The sequence below is a fragment of the Gadus chalcogrammus genome, chromosome 14 (genome assembly GCF_026213295.1).
Source record: "Gadus chalcogrammus isolate NIFS_2021 chromosome 14, NIFS_Gcha_1.0, whole genome shotgun sequence".
In the NCBI taxonomy this organism is placed as follows: Eukaryota; Metazoa; Chordata; class Actinopteri; order Gadiformes; family Gadidae; genus Gadus; species Gadus chalcogrammus.
This window is the reverse complement of record NC_079425.1, coordinates 27,512,668-27,532,560: the sequence shown is the minus strand read 5'-3', so window position 1 is coordinate 27,532,560 and position 19,893 is coordinate 27,512,668. Positions and strand designations below refer to the sequence as shown.

Sequence of the window (19,893 nt, the reverse complement as noted above, 5' to 3'; positions counted from 1 at the left end):
GGGCTGGGGGGGTTGCGGGGGTTCTGGGGAATCTGCTGATGCGGGTGTAAAACCAGGAGCCCTGCGGAGCGCATCTGTGAAGGAGGCAGGCTGGGAGCGCCATGCAGCACAGCCATCGCCTCAGAGCCACTCAGCCAATCAGCTCTCAGGAGCTCTCGCAGCTTAATGAGTGTCTCAGTGAGCGTCTCCAGAGCCGGGCGACGCAGGAGGACCGGCGCTTCTTTGCCTTTTTCATTTGTGGCAAAAACACATTCTGCAGCGGTCAGTCGGACAGCGTCTCTGACCTAGACGCACACACTGGTTTAAACCCAGAATTTACGATTGATTTCCCCCTTCTGCCCCTCCTCCCCCTGCGCCCACCCACATGCACACACGCACAGGCACACACACACACACACACACACACACACACACACACACACACACACACACACACAAACACACACACACACACACACACACACACACACACACACACACACACACACACACACACACACACACACACACACACACACACACACACACACACACACAAACACTATCACACACACATACAAACAAATACACACACACTCTCATAAATACAGACACACATACTCACAAACACAGTTACACAAACACTCACAAAACCACTCACTGAAAAAAACACATACAAACTCACACACACACTCACACACAGCCCCCAGCACAGGTTTCTGTTAGGACAGAGCCCACCCACCCCATCCATCTTCCGGAGCGACACGGCCTGCTAGGGTTTGCTTATAAAGAAAGAAGGAAGCCTGATCCAATCTGACCATGTATCTCAGATGATGTGATTAAAGGATGTTCTCTGTACGGAGGAAGCGGGATTCAGGGAAGGAATGCCTCTTGGTTGATTTGGTTTTGATGTTTTTGTTGTTGTTTTTTGGCGGGTTGAACTTAAACCCTTCATTTCATATCCTCTAAATAATGTACACATGAGGCGGGAGAAAGAAACTATTAGGGAACAATGCAGTTCCATGCAGTGCTTAATATATGCACAGTATAACGTGGTTTCACTGAACTCTGAGTAAATTCAATAGTCCTTCTCCTCCTCATGGAGCCCAGGGAGAGGATTGGGTTAGGGACGGACGTGTCTCTGCTCCCATAATGCAGCATTCATGGATTCATCTTTTTCACTGTTATACATTCCGATGACAAAATGGAGAAACATGAAGACTGAAACAAAAGGTGGCAGATAGAGAGATAGACGGACAGACAGACAGACAGACAGACAGACAGACAGACAGACAGACAGACAGACAGACAGACAGACAGACAGACAGACAGACAGACAGACAGACAGACAGACAGACAGACAGACAGACAGACAGACAGACAGACAGACAGACAGACAGACAGAGAGAGAGAGAGATAGATGGATTGATGGATAGAGAGATATAAAGAGCTAAAGAGAGATAGAGAAATAGACTCAACAACTCTAATCTTCACATATCGAATGTGCACTGAAATGAAAGTGGCCATTCTCCCATGATTGTGCAAAAACAACATCATTAGTATTTATGAGAGAGAGAGAGCGAGAGAGAGAGAGAGAGAGAGCGAGAGAGAGAGAGAGTGAGAGAGAGAGAGGGAGGATAGAGAAAGAGAGATAGATGGATGGATATAGAGGGAGAGAGAGAGAGAGAGAGAGAGAGAGAGAGAGAGAGAGAGAGAGAGAGAGAGAGAGAGAGAGAGAGAGAGAGAGAGAGAGGGAGAGAGAGAGAGTGAGAGAGAGAGAGGGAGGATAGAGAAAGAGAGATATATGGATGGATAGAGAGGAAGAGAGAGAGAGAAAGAGAGAGAGAGAGAGAGCGAGAGAGAGAGAGAGAGAGAGAGAGAGAGAGAGAGAGAGAGAGAGATAATTAGAGGGATGGATAGAGAGAAAGAAAGATGTGTAGAGGAATAGATAGAGATAGATACATAGCTTCATTTCAAAGTTTGTGGGGGAAGGAGAAAATAATACAAATCAATATTATTTGTCAATGTAATGAAAACGATGAAGACTAAATGCACAGCGGGGTAATGGGTTATGTGATTTGTGTGATTTATGTGGCTGCTGCAGCACATTCCTCCAGTGGGCTCTCGTCTGGCCTCATGATACACTAAGCTATACGCTAGCACTGCCCAATCAATTAACGTCAAGGCCATGGCTTTGACATATTGATCAGCCTGTAACTCTGGGTTAATGTGTGTGTAGTCTTCTGAGTGATATCTATATCTATATTAATTTAATAGAAGGCTTTTATCAGATCCAATTTCACAGCAGAGTTTTTTTTTATTGCATTGAATTCAGCTATTTAGTATAATATTCTTACTGCTGTGCTCTTTGGAGAATCGCAGGTTTATTAAAAAAAATACATTTTTGTCCAAAAATGCACTACAACGCTAACTAGCGGCAGTGTTGGTAGATGATCAGAGAACAGGGCGGAAAACAACCTTGCAATTTAAATAATGAGCTTTGACTCACAATCATTTCTGACAACTGGCTGCCTGCATCAAGATACACACAAATCCATACACCTGCACACCTCCATAAACGTGCACAAACCCCCAAACAGGTGCACACACATCCAAACATGTGCACACACATCCACACACATGCGCAACGATGACCAGGAAGTACTTCAATGATTTAATGATTTAATTTAATTTGTTTAGATTTTGTTCCTTTGGCTCAACTCTTATCTTCAAATCCTCCTCATAATCAACACGTAGGTTACATCTGAAAATGATAATTCATCGTTTACAGGTGAGGAACCTATGGTCAAATTCCTTTCCCATCAGACTTCTGTCGACTACACAAATATACCTGGTATTACAAATAATTCAAACTTAAAGATATCTTAAAAGAACTTAAGAAAGTCTAAGATGAGGGATAAAAAATAAAGTGGGGAGGATTCATGTTGAGATTGAATCATTGTTATCCAGCGAGTGTTACCCACACAAAGCCGGCCCAGTAGCCATTGAGTGTGTCTATAGCGCTTACAGAGGCTTAGAAAGCCCCATTATGGCCGCCTTGAACTGTAAAGCAGAGAACATGTTTTATTCAGATTCCACAGCGAGGTGGAATCTGAGGCTGTACTTCCATCTGCTGCGGGAGATAGCTGAGGATTGATGCACAATGAGAGGCTCTCAATGCACTCTGAAACCATTCCTCTCTCTCCCCCCCTCTCTCTCTCTCTCTCTCTCTCTCTCTCTCTCTCTCTCTCTCTCTCTCTCTCTCTCTTTCACTCTCTCTCCGGGTTATTCTCCGGCTCTATCTGTCCTCTTTTGCCTTTTTTCGTTTTCCTTTCCCCAACATATAGATATATATATGTACTTAAAAATGGCCGCTGTTTGCCTGTTGGTTTGTACTTTACTGAATTAAAATGGTCTCTCTCCCTTGTCTTGTTCACAGTCTCACACTCGTACACACATAGACACACACAGACAATCACACACACAAACACACACGTACAGATGTACGCACGTACTGACACACTCACAAACATACACACTCATTCACACACACATGTATGCACACGCACACACAAGCAAACACACACACACACACAGCGCTCCTCAGGGGGGTGGGGGGCAGCGCTCCTCAGGGAACAAATCAGGTCGGAGAGGCTAATGATGAGATGTGAAAACACTTCCTGTTTTTTCTGGGGGAGGGGCGTTTATCATCTAACACCTGAACACCCTCGTCCAGGAGCCCCAACCAAGGCTGAGGCTCCTAGAGGGGGGGGCTCCTGGCGGCGGAGAAGGGGGGAGGGGGAATCAAGAGTATGAGGTGGGGGTACCCTATCTATACCCTGAGGGAACAGCTGTTTACATTGCCGGCACAACATCGATGTTCCATGAAATCATGAAGGGTTGGAAAACAAAAAGGGCAACATAGGAGAGAGAGGTTTTAATGATGCAGGGGTCTGAGAATACCCCCTCGTCTTCTCCTGCTGCTCCTGCTGCTCCACAGCGCTGTAGACTCTCTCTCTTTCACTCTCTCCTTCTCTCCCTATCTCTCCCTCTCTCTCTCTCTCTCTCTCTCTCTCTCTCTCATTCCCTAGAGAGAGATAAAGTGAGAGAGAGAGAGAGAGAGAGAGAGAGAGAGAGAGAGAGAGAGAGAGAGAGAGAGAGAGAGAGAGAGAGAGTAGCAGGCCATGAAGGCCTCACGTCCACGCTTCATGAAGTAGTAAAGTGTGGTTGGCCCCAGAGGCTGAGAGAGCTACTCTTACGGCCGGAGATTCAGGAAGATGTCCGCTCATCCCTGGTAATACATTTCTGAGTTTGGGTCAGTGGCTTTGTGTCTGTGTGTGTGGGAGTGCTTATGGACATTTTGTGTGTGTGCGTGTGGGGCGGATGGTGTATAGGGGTGATTTGGGTGACGCACTACCAACTGGGAGAAAGAGGATTTTTTTTTTTTTTATTCTATCACGGCAAAAGTAGTTTTCAGTGTTCTAGACTTATTATCTGTCATTGTCCAATCAGAATCGTCAGATTCAAGTCGCGTTTCAATGGTCCCGCCTCTTTTTGGGCGAATTCATTGACGTGGAAAATCGCCCAAGCCTTCTCCGTTGACTCTAATGTTAAAACCTTTTTTTAGCCTTCAATGCATTTTCAATGGGGATTTGTGACTCGCCCCAACGTGCCTGCGTCATACGTAACTGAGCAAAGAGCGCGAAGGGATATCTTCGATCAAGTCACTTGCTAATTTCAACATGGCTGCTAATGTGTGCAATTCCGTCGCGTCTCTGAAAGAAGTTCCTTTAAGTCGACGATCCAATTCAAATAAATTGGCATTAAAACAATCAGGACCTCCAAGACCAAAATTTGTAAAAAAAAAGCGGTCGCACGGCGACATTCTGTACCAGAGGCTCCAGAAGAAGGACATTGATGCAGCAGTCTTCATCAAAAGTGCCCTCGAGAGCTTCACAAGCAGTCTGCAGACCATTAGGTAAGATAACATTTGTATCATTTGATCCTTCTCAAAGCAAAGCTTTGTTATGAGAATATATGCATGAAAGGAGACTGTATTTGTGTTATTTTTTATGATATGTTCTTTTTTATAATATATTGGCAGCGTTGTAATCTAGCTTGCTTTACTCTGGACATCCTGGTTAGGCGAGGCACAATGGATAGCTTAAAAAACAGTGTTTATCACTAACATTATGCATCCCTGGGCATTGTAAGTGGGTATACTCATCATGCCTTCAGTGTGTCTTGAACAACCACACATAAAAGGTTGCCCATATTATATTGTTGTTGTATTTTTGTCTAAATGCATACTTGACTATAGATAGATTTATGAGTGAAGTTACCAACGCAATAGATAAAAAACAGTGTTTAACACTAACATTATGCATTCCTGCCCATTTTAAGTAGGTATGCTGACATATTTTTACTGGATAACGTATGAACATGTGCATCATGTAGACTACAGTACTGTACACAGCTTAACAAACACATTATTGGTTTGTTTGAATTCAGAGACTCTGACCAGCTGCAAGAGCCATCAGGAACCAAGGACGGCTTTGACAGAAGAGGCGAAGCATAGGCTGTCTGAAGAGGTCTGCGACACCATCCTGGCTCACAACAAAGCGAGGTTCACTGGCCACCTTGTGAGTGCTACCTTAGGAACTATGTTTGAAAGGTACTGCCATTAATTTCCTGCTGATGCTCTGAATGCCGCTGTGAAGGCATATCCCACGCCCAACAAGGCAAAGCTCAAGACGGAACTGTCTCTGATCTATGAGAATCCTGAATCAAGGCTTGCTGTGGTGCACTGGCACTGTACCAGGTTATCATGAGCTACAACCTCCAGGAGACATTCTCTGAGACTGTGAGTTTGTTGAACATTCTCACTACTCCTATGACAACAGCTGAAGCTGAGAGACGTTTCTCAACTTTGAAAAGAATAAAGACATTAAGAGGATGGACACTGGGTTACAGCGGCCCTCACAACCCCCCCACCCCCCCTTCCCATGAGAATGGACACTGGGTTACAGCGGCCCTCACAACCCCACGCCTCCACCCCCCCCCTTTCAAGTGTATATTGTATATAGTTCTCTGCAAACCTATAGCGGCATCATGCCTTCAGTGTGTGTATTGTATATAGTTCTCTGCAAACCTATGGTGGCATCTCATGCCTTCAGTGTGCATATTGTATGTAGTTCTCTGCAAACCTATGGTGGCATCATGCCTTCAGTGTGTCTTGAACAACCACACATAAAAGGTTGCACATATTATATTGATATTTTATCATATTTGTCTAAATGCATACTTGACTGTAGATTTATGGGTGAAGTTACCAACACAATAGATTGGCCGTAACACACTCAACCCTTTTAGAATCACATTCTCTCTCTCACTCTCACTATCCCTCTCTCACAAACACACATGCTGATAGAGACAGAGAGAGACTGTTAACTTGTGTATAATTCCCAATTATTATTGATGTATTTGCACTTTTAATCTTGCTGAATTCTACAAGGCAAATAAATTAAGTTAAAACTCAGTTCCCCGGCTCCATTCGTCTTTGTAAGGAAATGTTCTATTTTGTCTTTATTATTTAGTCAGAATGCACCAGAATGCTTCATTTATATGTGAAAATCGCCAAAAAATATTTTGGGGGAGGATGCCCCCAGACCCCCCCTATAGGGGTTTGGATTTACAAACTTTCAGCCCCCCCTAAAATAAAATTCACCAGCCGCCACTGTGTGTGTGTGTGTGTGTGTGTGTGTGTGTGTGTGTGTGTGTGTGTGTGTGTGTGTGTGTGTGTGTGTGTGTGTGTGTGTGTGTGTGTGTGTGTGTGTGTGTGTGTGTGTGTGTGTGTGTGTGTGTGTGTGTGTGTGGTACGACTGTTCAGTAGGACTACAATGGGAACATTGTGTTGGTTCATTTTGTTCTTTTCTTTGTTGTTTGCTGTAAAGGGAGCTAATGTATAAATCTTGTGATTGGACGGTTCTACGGCCAGCATCTCTCATCCTGACGACTTCTTCGCAGAGCCTTCCTTTTAAAAATGAAGCAAATTATTTCATGTGCCACACAAAGCACATTTTTATTTATTGGTGCAAAAGATTCAGTTTGGCTCCGCTCCACTCACAAGAGGACTTCGCTACGAGTCGTTTTTAGAGAAAATGTTTGGTGCAGGTGGTTTGGGTTCATTGATTTCCACTTCTTAGCTTGTGTGAAAGCTTCAGGTGGGCAGTGCTGGGGAACAACCACCCCCCCCCCCACCTGACTCTTTCAGATTCTTCCCGTAATACATTTCATTACATCAGATGTATTAATTCTCTGGCGCACATTGAGGGAACCGAGCAGCGGAACTCAGAGACTGGATGAGTTGTGATGCACTTGTGATGCACTATCTACAAGCTTTGGGTTTGATACTGCATGATTGGATAGCTTTTATTTTGGAAATCCAGGATTTTTACTTGAATACTATTGATCCATGAAAACCATTATGCTGGAGCTCCAGGAGAATGCTTCTGAGGAAATAGACCTCAGCTGTAATAAATAAGCAACAGTCCAAATATGATTATTTTGAAAAAGAAGGTTCACTTTATGTTTCCTTTCATCAAGTTTCATTACTCCAAAATGCTTTTCTCCCTGGCTGTGTGGAGTACGTGTCGTCCAGCCCAGAACATGTTGGCCTGCAAGTCCTTCATCCTGGAACTATGGTTAAACATACGACTGAATCTAAGACAGGGATACACACCACTCTCAAACATAACCTGAGACAGGGCTACACACAGCTCCTGACTGCTGGCTGTCGCCATGCGTGGTTGACTCAACCGTCGGTGTGGGAATGTGTGAATGAAGGGTTGAAAGTCAATTTGGATAAAAGCGTCAGCAAAATACCCACAATGTAAATGTAAATGTAAAATGCTCTATCTGTCTACAAAGGAACTAATTAATGCTAATTGGCAGACAAGGGGTCAATTGTAGAACTCTGACAATATGTGAAACAGCCAGCCAACTCACTCCTCTCTCATCTCCATGTCCCGAAGTGAAAGTAGACCTTCTTCATCTTGAGAAAAAGCAGCGAATGATAATTATGCAAAACTCATTGAATGCTAATTTTTTATCTCGTTATTGCAGTATTCATTATTGTTATGTTCAAATCGTAAAAAAAAATTCAATAAAATAAACAAATCATAGGTAACTTAAATGAAGTTTAATTTCATCTGTCATCAAAATGGGTTTTGTTTAACAAAGAGGACGGCCCTCCGAGCAGCGCGGCTACGCTACGCTACGACTATTGCTACGGCTGCGCTACGCTATGCTACAGCTACACCACGTCCATGGCTAGGTTAACGCTATGCTATGGCTACGGCAATGCTACGGCTATGGCTACGCTACAGCCAAGACTACGTTGACGCTCCGCTACGTCTACGCTGGGCAACTTCTGTGCATTCGTCTCCAGCGGCTCCAGAGCGAAGCTGCTATCAAACGTTAAGCGACTGTTGAAGTGCTGAACGTTTGGACCTCATGGATCTCTGTTGTTTACTTTCTGTTGTGCCTCCAAACTTTAGAAAGCCATCAGGAGAATGAATTATACGGCCTCCACAGCCATATGGTGTGTGTGTGTGTGGGTTGGGTGTGTGTGCGTGCGCACGTGCGTGCGTGTGTGTGTGTTTGTGCCTGTGTGCGTATGTGGTGACCAATGGTGAGAACACATGATGGGGGACCATCAGAGTGATTAATGCGGTGAAGACTTTAATGGGCTGAACTCTGAATCCATTCGGCCGTCCAGTTCTCATCCACAACGTCTTTTCTCTGTGATCATTAATGCTGCTAATGACAACAAACAAATAGTTTTATTTTACCTTTCATATTGCCCAGCCTTTCTAGGAGATCAAAGTGTGCTATATTAGGTATAGGAACAGTGTGGTTTTGTTTTAATTATCACTAACATTTAAGGTTATCATGCTAATTATATATAACAAAGAGAAAAAAAAATTCTTTATTATTCTCTCAGGATTTAGAGAAAAGTTGTTGTTTAACTTTGTATTATTTTTAGGTGTATTTATGTATTTATGATTCATATATTTACCAAGATAATCAATAATTGTGCTCCATGTCCATAACATCCTCCTCCTCACAGAGCTCCGCTCGAGAGCCAAGTTGAAGGGTGGAGAGATGGCCAAGAGAGCCGCTCGTTCTGCTCCTGGTTCAGTGTTCTGGAGTCCTACCGCCCACGGTCCTACAGCAGCTGATCCAGAGCTGAAGTCCTACCGCCCACGCTCCTACAGCAGCTGATCCAGAGCGGCAGTCCTACCGGCCCACGGTCCTACAGCAGCTGATCCAGAGCTGAAGTCCTACCGCCCACGGTCTTACAGCAGCTGATCCAGAGCTGAAGTCCTACCGGCCCACACGCCTTAGAGCAGCTGATCCAGAGCCAGCGGCCACGCCCGGTCTGCCTCACATCAGCCGGCGTCAACAAGTGAAGGTTGTCGCCAGAGGGACACTTCCATTATGTGACAGAAGTGAAAGATAATTAGATTTAGTGTTTAGTTAAGCGACCTCTGTCAGACCTGTAGCGGGGTGCTTGACCGCCGAGCGACGCGCTGACTGCAGTTGAGTCCTGCCCTAATGCACATTCCTCAGAAACCGCTTATTCCAGCGTTTAGTCTGGGAATATTCTCCTGTTAAATGTGTTTATCTGCAGGTCTAACGTTATAATAACCTTTCACAAGCTCTTTTACTGAAGGCAATGTCTGAGACATTTTGATCTGGGCCATGTGACTTGCATATTTATCGGTGTCAAAGAATCATAAGAGGTTTATGATCTGTAGTCTGTCTGTCTGTCTGTCTGTCTGTCTGTCCTGTCTGTCTGTCTTGTCGACCTGTCTGTCTGTCTGTCTGTCTGTCTGTCTGTCTGTCTGTCTGTCCGTCCGTCCGTCCGTCCGTCCGTCCGTCCGTCCGCCGTCCGTCCGTCCGTCAGTCCGTCGTCCGTCCGTCCGTACGTCGCCGTACCGTCCGTCCCGTCCGTCCGTCCGTCCGTCTGTCTTTGATTGTGTGTGTGTGTTTGCGCTGCTTATCCACTATAACCCGATGTGTAAATGCAGTGAAGGTTTACAGTGTGGCATGTGGGTTCAGCTATGCTCAGACAGGGCTGTTATTTAAAGAAGTGTTAATATCACGTAAAGCCAAACAAAAAGTCTAATCTCCCCACAGGGTTGACTTAGGTTGGCTGCTTAAAAAGCAGTTGGCTGGAGTTAAAAGCAGACTCCAATATACAAAACAATTGAAGTTTGTCTGCTGACACAATACATCACAGATGTTTAACAATCAATATTAATCACCAAATGTGTACTTCTGTTTTTTAATACAATCTTATTGATTTTGGGGGGAAAGCACATTCCTACAGTGGTATATCTGCAATGGTTCAAGCTAAAGGTTTGGTAAACCTACAATTAATTATGTTGGCAATGATGCAAATTATGATGATTATATTAATACACTTTCATGTTCATTTCTTATAATCATGTATAATATATGTTCCCAATCTGTCCTAACAGATAGCCATTGTCCTATATACAACTTCAGACTCTGGTGAGTCTGTTACCTTGCAGAAGTATGTTCATGCCTGCCCTTACAAATCTTTGCTGTGCATTTAAAATAATAATAAATAATCCAAAATTCATAATGTGAAATCGATAAAGTTTGTCCTTAAAAACGAATATCTTCTGACAAATAGCGGCAGCTTATTGCTGGTCAGAGCTGAGTGAATCAAAGTCCTGGGAGGATGGATAAGAGCTGACATCACTTCATGTTCATCTGCTCCTCTCTGCTCCTTGTTTTGCACGGTTCAGGACGGCAGAAGAACGCATACTTTACTTGTGCATTTTGCATTTGTTGAAATGGAAATAAAAAAAATAAAAAAATTTGAACCAAAAACGTCAAAAGATGAAGCACAATTCAATCTTTTTTCAATCTCATTGACTTCATCTCCGTCGGCATCTCTTATCTAGGACGAAACCACACTCATTCAGTGATATTTATAAAAATATATTTCACAAAGTAGGAAACAATACAGGGTATCTTAGATTACAGTATAGGGAGTAAATAATCAAACATACACATTTATAAGCCTTAAAGCACAGTAGAAAATTATGATCTGCACACAGGACTAATTTGAAGCACGGTTTAGTCTACTGAGAACTGCCATAATACTGAATCGGTACAAATCGTATACGCACGCGGCTTGAGTGTCTCTTAAGATTCTCATCGTGTGCAAGAGCTAACGTGCAGAGACAAACCTACCACCTCATGGAAAGCGGATGACGTCAGCAGTAACTATGTACAATGCAAGCGTTTTCCTGTCCTCTATTTCATACAGGTCGCACCGTGGAACCACAACCAGCACATGGTCTGTACCTGGTCCCACTTCCTCTGCTGCTAATGCAAACCCACCTCGTCTGTGAGTTTTAGTTAGAAGTAAAGAACAAAGTGTTGATTAGACCGGATTCTATCATTAATGGGATTGTTTGACATTGGGTCTTGGTTCCAGCTGTTGTGCTGAGGTGGTCACTGGTTTGATCACTGCAGATATAATGGCATATATCGGACACTTAATGAGAATGTGTCCCTCACAAAAAATCATTGCTGCAAACCCATTTGAGTCGATCATCTATTTTATTGCAGCAGCTCGCTCGTTTCCTACGTCTAAGATATGTTATCCACTGCAGTGCCCATCTCACACTGTTCAGAGCTTATTCAACAGTGTTTGAGTAGGTTGAGAACAGCTCATCGTAATCATCTAAGAATACCCACTTCCATAGATTCAGCACAGCAAAAAAGAACAGATATACAAAAACAATTATGAAGAAACAACACATTTGTTTTCAAAAACATTTGATTACAATTGTAATACGTGTTTGCTTCTGTAAAAAGAAGGCCTCAAAGTTTCTACATTTCTCTTTTATTTTTTTTGTCTTTGCTTCATCTTTTATCGACTAGTTAACACTTTGCGACCCAAACCTGGAGCAGTACTTACAAAGAGTTATATAAAGCCTTTCTATAACTGGTGCATGTACAAACCTGCAGCCTGTACTTACAAAGAGTTATATAAAGCCTTTCTTGGGCTTCCACAGTTTATAAACGAGACCGTCAGAGAATATCAAATGAAAACAAATTCACATTAAAGCCAATATCTGTAGCAGTTTGTCATATCGCTTGTTTTCAAATCATACGTACATTCATCGTTGTAATGTAGGCCAATGTATTGCTTTACAGTGTTCCCCCTTCCTCCGCCCAGAGGGCCCCCAGGAACCGAGAGCCCCCAGAAGGCTGGGGGTCCCCAGGAATGGAGAGCTCAGGGCCCCCAGAGCCCAGCGCCTGTGGACCCCAAAGCCCAGTGCCGCTAGCCCCCAGAGCCCAGTGCCTGTGGCCCCAGTCGTCCACTTGTCCATGGAGCATGGTGTCTGAGCAAGCATCCAACAAAACCAAGAAGAGAAATACTGCTGTCCCAGCATGCCCCTTGTTCTGCCGATGGTAGGGGGGCGATTGGGGGGGGGGCATTCAACAGCAATCAAAGGATCTGTGCTCTCCGGGGAGTCACAGGAAATAACAAACACCCAAAATACTGCTAGACACTCCACAACAGATTCTAAGTTACACTCCACAAGAATCATAGATCTCCTAATAAAGACACTGGTTAAGTTTGGCTCCACAACTACGATGCGCTGGATGTGTCGCGATGATTGCTACCCATTCTAAGAAGATTATAAAAAGATGGCCCTCATGAGATGATCTCGGTTTGTTTTTTGTATTTTGTTTTAAAACCACTCCTACTAAAAGCCCCCCTCCCCACCCCCACCATGCTCAACACACATGTGGACAGACCCAATACAAAGGGTCTCTTCTCCGTTTGTCCTCTGAACCAGCGCGTCAAGTCTCTCTGTCGCTCTCGCCCACTGAGTACAGCTCCCCCAGTCTCCTGAAGCGTGGCCCCCACTCCCTGAGGTAGTCATAGTTCTGGTCCGAGTCGGACGACGCCGTCTCCAGCGAGCTGAGCGAGCCGGCCCCGGAGCCCCGCCCCTCGTAGCCGTAGATCTGGATGGAGTCGTAGGGGGGCGCCGTGGGGTCGTTGTCGGCCTCGTGCAGCCGGACGTTGATGAACTCGTCCACGTCCACACCGTTGGGCCCGTTGTGCTGCCCGGCGCGCGGCATGAACTGCAGGTCGGGCTTGATGTCCTTGCGTGGCAGAAAGCCGTTGACGCCGTCGGGGTTCTGCAGCGTGGCGATGTCGAAGGCCTCCGTGTCCTCCTCGCCGCCGCCCTCGTCATCGTAGCGGATGATGTTCTCCCGCACGTCCTCCTCGTCCTTGATGATCAGTGGCTCGTGCTTGTGCCGCCGCAGCGTCACAAACAGAACCACGATGACTGGAGGGGGAGGGGGGGAGGGGCAGGGAGGGGGGGGAAGAGGGGGAGGGGGGAGGAGTAGAGAGGAGGGAGGAGACAGGGAGGAAGCTCATGAAGCCGTCATTTCCTTTGACTCCAGCAGTGCGTCACATGGGACCCGGAGCTCAGGCTCACCTAGCAGCAGGATGATGCAGGCCAGGATGGCGATGAGGGCACCCATGCTGAGACCGATGGGCAGGACGTAGGCCTCCACGTTGCAGGACTGCACGATGCCCTCCTTGCTGCAGCCGCACACGCGGATGGTCAGGGTGTTGGTGCTGCTCAGGGGGGGGTGGCCATTGTCCGTCACGATGATGGGCAGGTAGTACATCTCCTGCTTCTGCCGTCTGAAGGTGTCATGCTTGGCAAGGACGCTGATGGAGTTGTCTGTTGGCGAAAAAGGTCCATGTCATTGATTGTCCTCAATGAGGACAATCTATGACGATAATAGGAGAGATTTAGAGCACTAAACATGTGTTTTGAAACGGATCCGACAGCGGTTTGAGTTATTTCGAGAGCTTGAGAACCAAACAATCTGCCGAAATAACCTCAACCTGATGTCAGAAGGGTCCTGGGTGTTTCATCATGGAGCCGGGGGGATGTTGACGGTGGCTGCAGGCCACCAGGGGGGGGAGGGGGGGGGGGCGCGTGCCCACGGAGGAGCCAGCTGCTCCTCTGAAGGCCCTTCTGTGAAGTCTTCTCCTCATTAAATGCTCTTCTCCCACTGTTCTCATTACCAGCCCCTCCAGCCCCTCGCCCCCCCGTCCTCACTCTTCTCCACTGATCTCCAGCGGGGGGGGGAACGTAAACACATCACCTGCGTCTTCGTCCGTCTCTGTGGAAGTCCTTCAGACGCTGAGTGGGAGGCCTCGACATTTACATACGCTACACATCTAGTGCACATACGCTACACACATAGTGCACATATTCTACACTCTAACATACGCTACACACCTAGTGTACATATGCTACACACCTAGTGTACATACGCTACACACTAACACACGCTACGCACCTAGTGTACATATGCTACACACCTAGTGTACATACGCTACACACCTAGTGTACATATGCTACACCTAGTGTACATACGCTACACCTAGTGTACATACGCTACACTAGGGTGACCAAACGTCCTCTTTTCCCCGGACATGTCCACTTTTTACGTCCCGTCCGGGGCGTCCGGGGGGTTTTATTAATTGATGATAATGTCCGGTTTTCGGACATTATCTCGTTGCATATTTGTTTTTGCCTCGTCGCATATTTGTGTTTCTGGGTCTTTCACATAACCTACTAGTTATTACCATTGTATATGTCTATGGTTATTACGGCCTTCCAAGTTCTGGAAATGGTATCTCCCTTACGTTCCACCTTCTTGCGCGAGCTGACTGTAGAGAGAGTCTGTCATTGGGCGACCGATCTCAGGGTTGCCAGAGCCACGATAATGATCCTCCAAATACGACCATTTTGAGCCTTTGGTACGTTACTTTGCCATTTCCAATCTGGCAACATTGAGCACCTTTCCGCTTCCACTCTGTTTACAACAGCACATTACATCTGCGCTGCGTAGCGGTTATCAATGAAGTACCAGACGGACTAGACGGAATGAAACCCCCACTGAAGACCGTAGGCTCACGAGCCCCCCCCCCCCCCCCCCCCCCCCCCGTCAACAATTTTGCCCGGGGCGCAATTGGACCTAGGATCGCCACTGCCTGCAGCAATGCCTAAACGTAAATGTAAGTTCACGGACGGACTAAAGAAAAAATACCCATGTTTTCGCCCCGGACATGTCCACTTTTTACGTCCCGTCCGGGGCGTCCGGGGGGGTTTTATTAATTGATGATAATGTCCGGTTTTCGGACATTATCTCGTTGCATATTTTTTTTTGCCTCGTCGCATATTTGTGTTTCTGGGTCTTTCACATAACCTACTAGTTATTACCATTGTATATGTCTATGGTTATTACGGCCTTCCAAGTTCTGGAAATGGTATCTCCCTTACGTTCCACCTTCTTGCGCGAGCTGACTGTAGAGAGAGTCTGTCATTGGGCGACCGATCGAAAAAAAAATGCGCTGCGTAGCGGTTATCAATGAAGTACCACATTGTGCGGGGAATAGGTACTTTGAGAAGGTGCCGTGTAAAGACGGACTGAAACTGTCACTGAAGTCCGTAGGCTCATGATACAACCCCCCCCCCCCCCCCCCCCCCCCCCCCCGTCAACAATCTTGCCTGGGGGCGCAATTGGACCTAGGATCGCCACTGTCTGCAGCCATGCCCCAACGTAAATGTAAGTTCACGGACGAAGTAAAGAAAAAATACCCATGTTTTCGCCCCCCCCCCCCCCCTCGCGACGAAGTGTCCTCTTTTTCACAAACTCAAATCTGGTCACCCTAGCGTACATATACGTGCGTACGTATACGCGCGTATGCAAGGAGTTCAAAAAATTGAACTTTTTACGCTCATACGCATGACGATTAGCCGCGTTGCCTAATCAGCTTTGCTTGACCCGACTACACCTGGCAGAGAGTAGTGACTTGGACAGAGCATACGCCGACATCTTTCTTTATTCTGTGTGGAATAGTAACAGATGTTACCCAGTAGAATGCTTTTATGAAACATTTTTAGCCGAGAAATGTGCATTTTACTTTCATAATGTTCGCATCGGTGAATGGAAGGATGTTTGGTTTGATAGTTATGACGAAGAGGGAACACTCCTTCACATTGCATGGACAGAGTCTCTGGGTTACTAAGGCAACCTCAACGTCTTGGCGTACTATATATTCTGCTGATCAGAACTACGAATGCTGGAAACACAGCAGACACACCAATGTGAAGTTATGTTAACCCGATTATTGTTAGTTATATCCGAGATTATTTAATCTAACCCGATCTAACTCTATCACCCAAACACGGCGGCGTTTGCGTTTCCTACCATCGGACTCCAGCGCAGCCACGCCGACAACTTTCTTTATTCTGGGTGGAAAATAGTAACATAGTACGCCATTAAAGGCTTTATGGAAACATGTTTAGCGGAAAGGTGCATTTTACCTTTCGTAATGTTCGCCCTGTGAATGAAGGATGTTTTGGTTGATAGTTTGACTAAGAGGGAACGCTGCCGTTCACTAGTGCATGGACATGGACTCATCTAGGCGCGTAGGAGCGTAGGCGCGTAGCTGCGTAGGACCATTTTTGACACAAAATGGTCAAGCAACATTTTAGCTGCGTTACGCGCGTAAATCTTTACGCGGGTACGCGTTTGGTGTGTTCGTACCTTAACACACTCTACGCACCTAGTGTACATACGCTACACACTAACACACGCTACGCACCTAGTGTACATACGCTACACACTAACACACGCTACGCACCTAGTGTACATACGCTACACACCAACATACCAGTGGCGGTTGGTGATCAAAATTCTTTATTTTTTTTTTTAATTTAATAGATTTAATTTCCTGTATTCTGGTGCATTTTGGGATTGGCCACTACCTATTAACCTACTTTCATTCAGATTCATAGCCTACATCCTGAACTTGCAGGGCCTGGACAAGCTTACACTGCATATACAGACCTACTTCATGGCCATTCCACCAGCCATTTGATCCATTGTTGTTATTCTGATATTGAGACAAATCATGATCACTGTCCTATAGCGTCCATTTTTTGTGAGTCTCAATTTCCACTTCAAATGCTGTTAGAAATATGGGACAGTTGTTTCATTTTGTTTATATGCTACAGGCCGAAAGACTAAATTACTATGTAACTTACTTGCTCGTTTTAAGTGTAACATTGCTTGGGGAGTCCAATACCTCCACTGAAAAGGGTGGAAAGTGCTTACAACTCTCTGCTAGGTAGCGGTCTATCTCTTCTCTACATGTAGTTGTGGTGGGGCGCGAATGCTGATAAGGGAGGTAGCCTATTTGAATGATTCGCTGAATTGTCCAATCATGTGGTGATAACAAAAAAGAAACGCGATACCATTGGCCTGGGGCGCACACTGGTGCGACCCGAGGGTGAATTTTCTTGCGCCAATGAAAAGCTGTCTCTGCTTGATAGACATCTAAAAGTTAGAGAGCTTACGACTTCAACGTGGCCGGCGCTGTCACGTAAAAATTGTACCGGGGGCGAAAATTGTACCGGCCTACGTCATCGTTTGTTTACATCCTGACAACCTGCCCGGCAACAGACGACGCTATGCAGAAAAACATGGTTTCCAAACGACGAAATACATAATACAGATAGCGGATCGCTATCTGTATTAGGATAGATAGCGATAACACTTGTTTTTACTTCATATTTGTATTGTATTTAAATTGTTTATCGAAACAATAAAAAATTTGCCCGCGAAACGGGCGATCGCGTCAAATGAACAAATGTTTGCCCGCGAAACGGGCGATCGCGTCAAATGACGTAGGAGGGTTCTTGAAACATAATACAGATAACGGATCGCTAGATAACACTTGTTTTTACTTTATATTTGTATTGAATTGTTCAATCGAATTTAGCTAGTAAACTGAGTGTTTGAAGCAGGTTTCATAGTCTAGAATGTTCAAGGAACCTTCCTACGTGATTTGACGCGTCATTTGACGCGATCGCCCGTTTTGCGGGCAAATTTTTTTATGGTTTCAATTAAACAATTAAATACAAATATAAAGTAAAAACAAGTGTATCGCTTTATCTATCATAATAACAGATAGCGAGTCCCTATCTGTTATTATGTTATTTCGTTGTTTGGAACATGTTTTCTGCATCGCAACTTCGTTTTCCGTACAGGTTGGGACGGTTGTCAGCTGTAAACAACGATGACTAGCCGTAAAATTTTTGCCCCCGGTACAATTTTAACGGGACAGCGCCCCTGTTTGGAGAGGCTTTATTTCGAATGACCGTAACAGCCTAGCCTGAACATTGACTTCGACGCATTTAAGGTTGCTGCTGGCCAGTGACAAGTTATATCAACCAATTAACAAGGAAAAACGCAATGTAATTTTTGATGATTTTTTCGGATGATAATCGTTTATTAATAGTTGGCAGATATATTCAAGGGAATATTTCACGGAGGGGCGGCGCCCTAGCGCCCCCTATTGACCCCCCGCCACTGTAACATATGCTACACACCTAGTGTACATACGCTAACAAACACTACGCAATAACATACGCTACAGTGTACACATACTACCCACCTAGAAAACACACGCTACACAACTAGTATACACACGCTAGAAACACAACACTACACAGTACACACCTAGTGTACACACCTAGAGTACATACGCTACACATCTAGTGTACATACACTAACATACGCTACACGCTAACATATGCTACACACCTAGGGTCCTATCTTGCATCCGGCGCAATGTGTCATTGCTAGTTTGCAACAGGCGCAGAGCGTTCTTTTCCCCCTCCGCCGCCACGCACCTGTAAATTAGGGAATGATCTTGCCCCCAGGGCGTTTCAGCCGTGTTCTGGCGCAAAAGATCCCTGGTGCAATTTTGCAGTTTCAGAAAAAGATTATGCCACACACCAGGAAATACCTGGTTTAAAGTCAGTGGCGTTGTTCAGATGCTTCTCTCATCTACCTAGACACACATTCTTGGTAAATTATTTGGGAAAGAACAGCTGATACAGCTGTAATAAGTTGTGCTTTTAAATCAATGCATCTGCAAACACCGTACAGCAAACACATATTTTCTTGACACAGACATCGTGTACAAGCCTATAACTTTTAGGATTGATGAGTATTTGATAGTGAAAAAACATTGTTTTACCGCGACTGTGTGTTAAAAAGAATGAATGAATGCGGGCGCGCGCGTTGTGTAGGTGTAAAATAATTAATGAATGCGGGTGCATGTTGTGCGTCCATCTGTTTAAATACACGCAAACCAAACACGTAACGCATAATACAGTCCATGGCAATGTATGTAAACGGGGGACACATGCATATTAGGAACACAAGTCGATAATGATAATGCATACAATACTGAAGAAACAACGTTTGTTAATGTATTGCGTATATCATTAAATAGAGCCACAGTTACCGCATATCATATATGTGTTATGTTTTCTATGCAGAAATTTATTTGAGAACTCTGAAGTTCTCTTGATTTCTGAAGTTCAACTGAAGCTCATCAACTGAGCCATTTGAAGTTTCAAATGCGCTGTCAAAATATCAACTCGTCAGATTCAAATGCGCTCATGGCTCTTAAAGGGGATGGGAGATGGCACTCTCATTGGTTTATTGCACGTTACGCCCAAACCACACCTACTGGTAATTAGGCTACATCAAACCAACCCTTTTAGATTTTCGCCGGGCGCAACAGTCATTTATGCGCTTGTAAAATAGCAACGTCGCCATAGAACCGCCCACAAAGCTACTTGCGCTTGGCGCTTCTCACTTGCGTTTCAGACCGTTAAAATAGGGCCCCTAGTGTACATACACTAACATACGCTACACACCTAGTTTACGTAGATTAACATACAC

General features: G+C 45.1%; 1 protein-coding gene across 1 annotated transcript in view; it reads right to left on the bottom strand.

Moving 5' to 3' along the window:
* Nucleotides 1-12,897: 12,897 nt before the first annotated feature.
* Nucleotides 12,898-19,893, bottom strand: part of cdh8 (cadherin 8) — a 90,481-nt gene continuing 83,485 nt past the window's right edge. The window contains exons 10-11 of the mRNA XM_056608442.1: nucleotides 13,545-13,796; nucleotides 12,898-13,391 (exon numbers count right to left, since the gene is read on the bottom strand). Of these exons, the coding sequence (XP_056464417.1) occupies nucleotides 12,898-13,391; nucleotides 13,545-13,796 (746 nt within the window). The remainder of the gene's footprint in view (nucleotides 13,392-13,544; nucleotides 13,797-19,893) is intronic.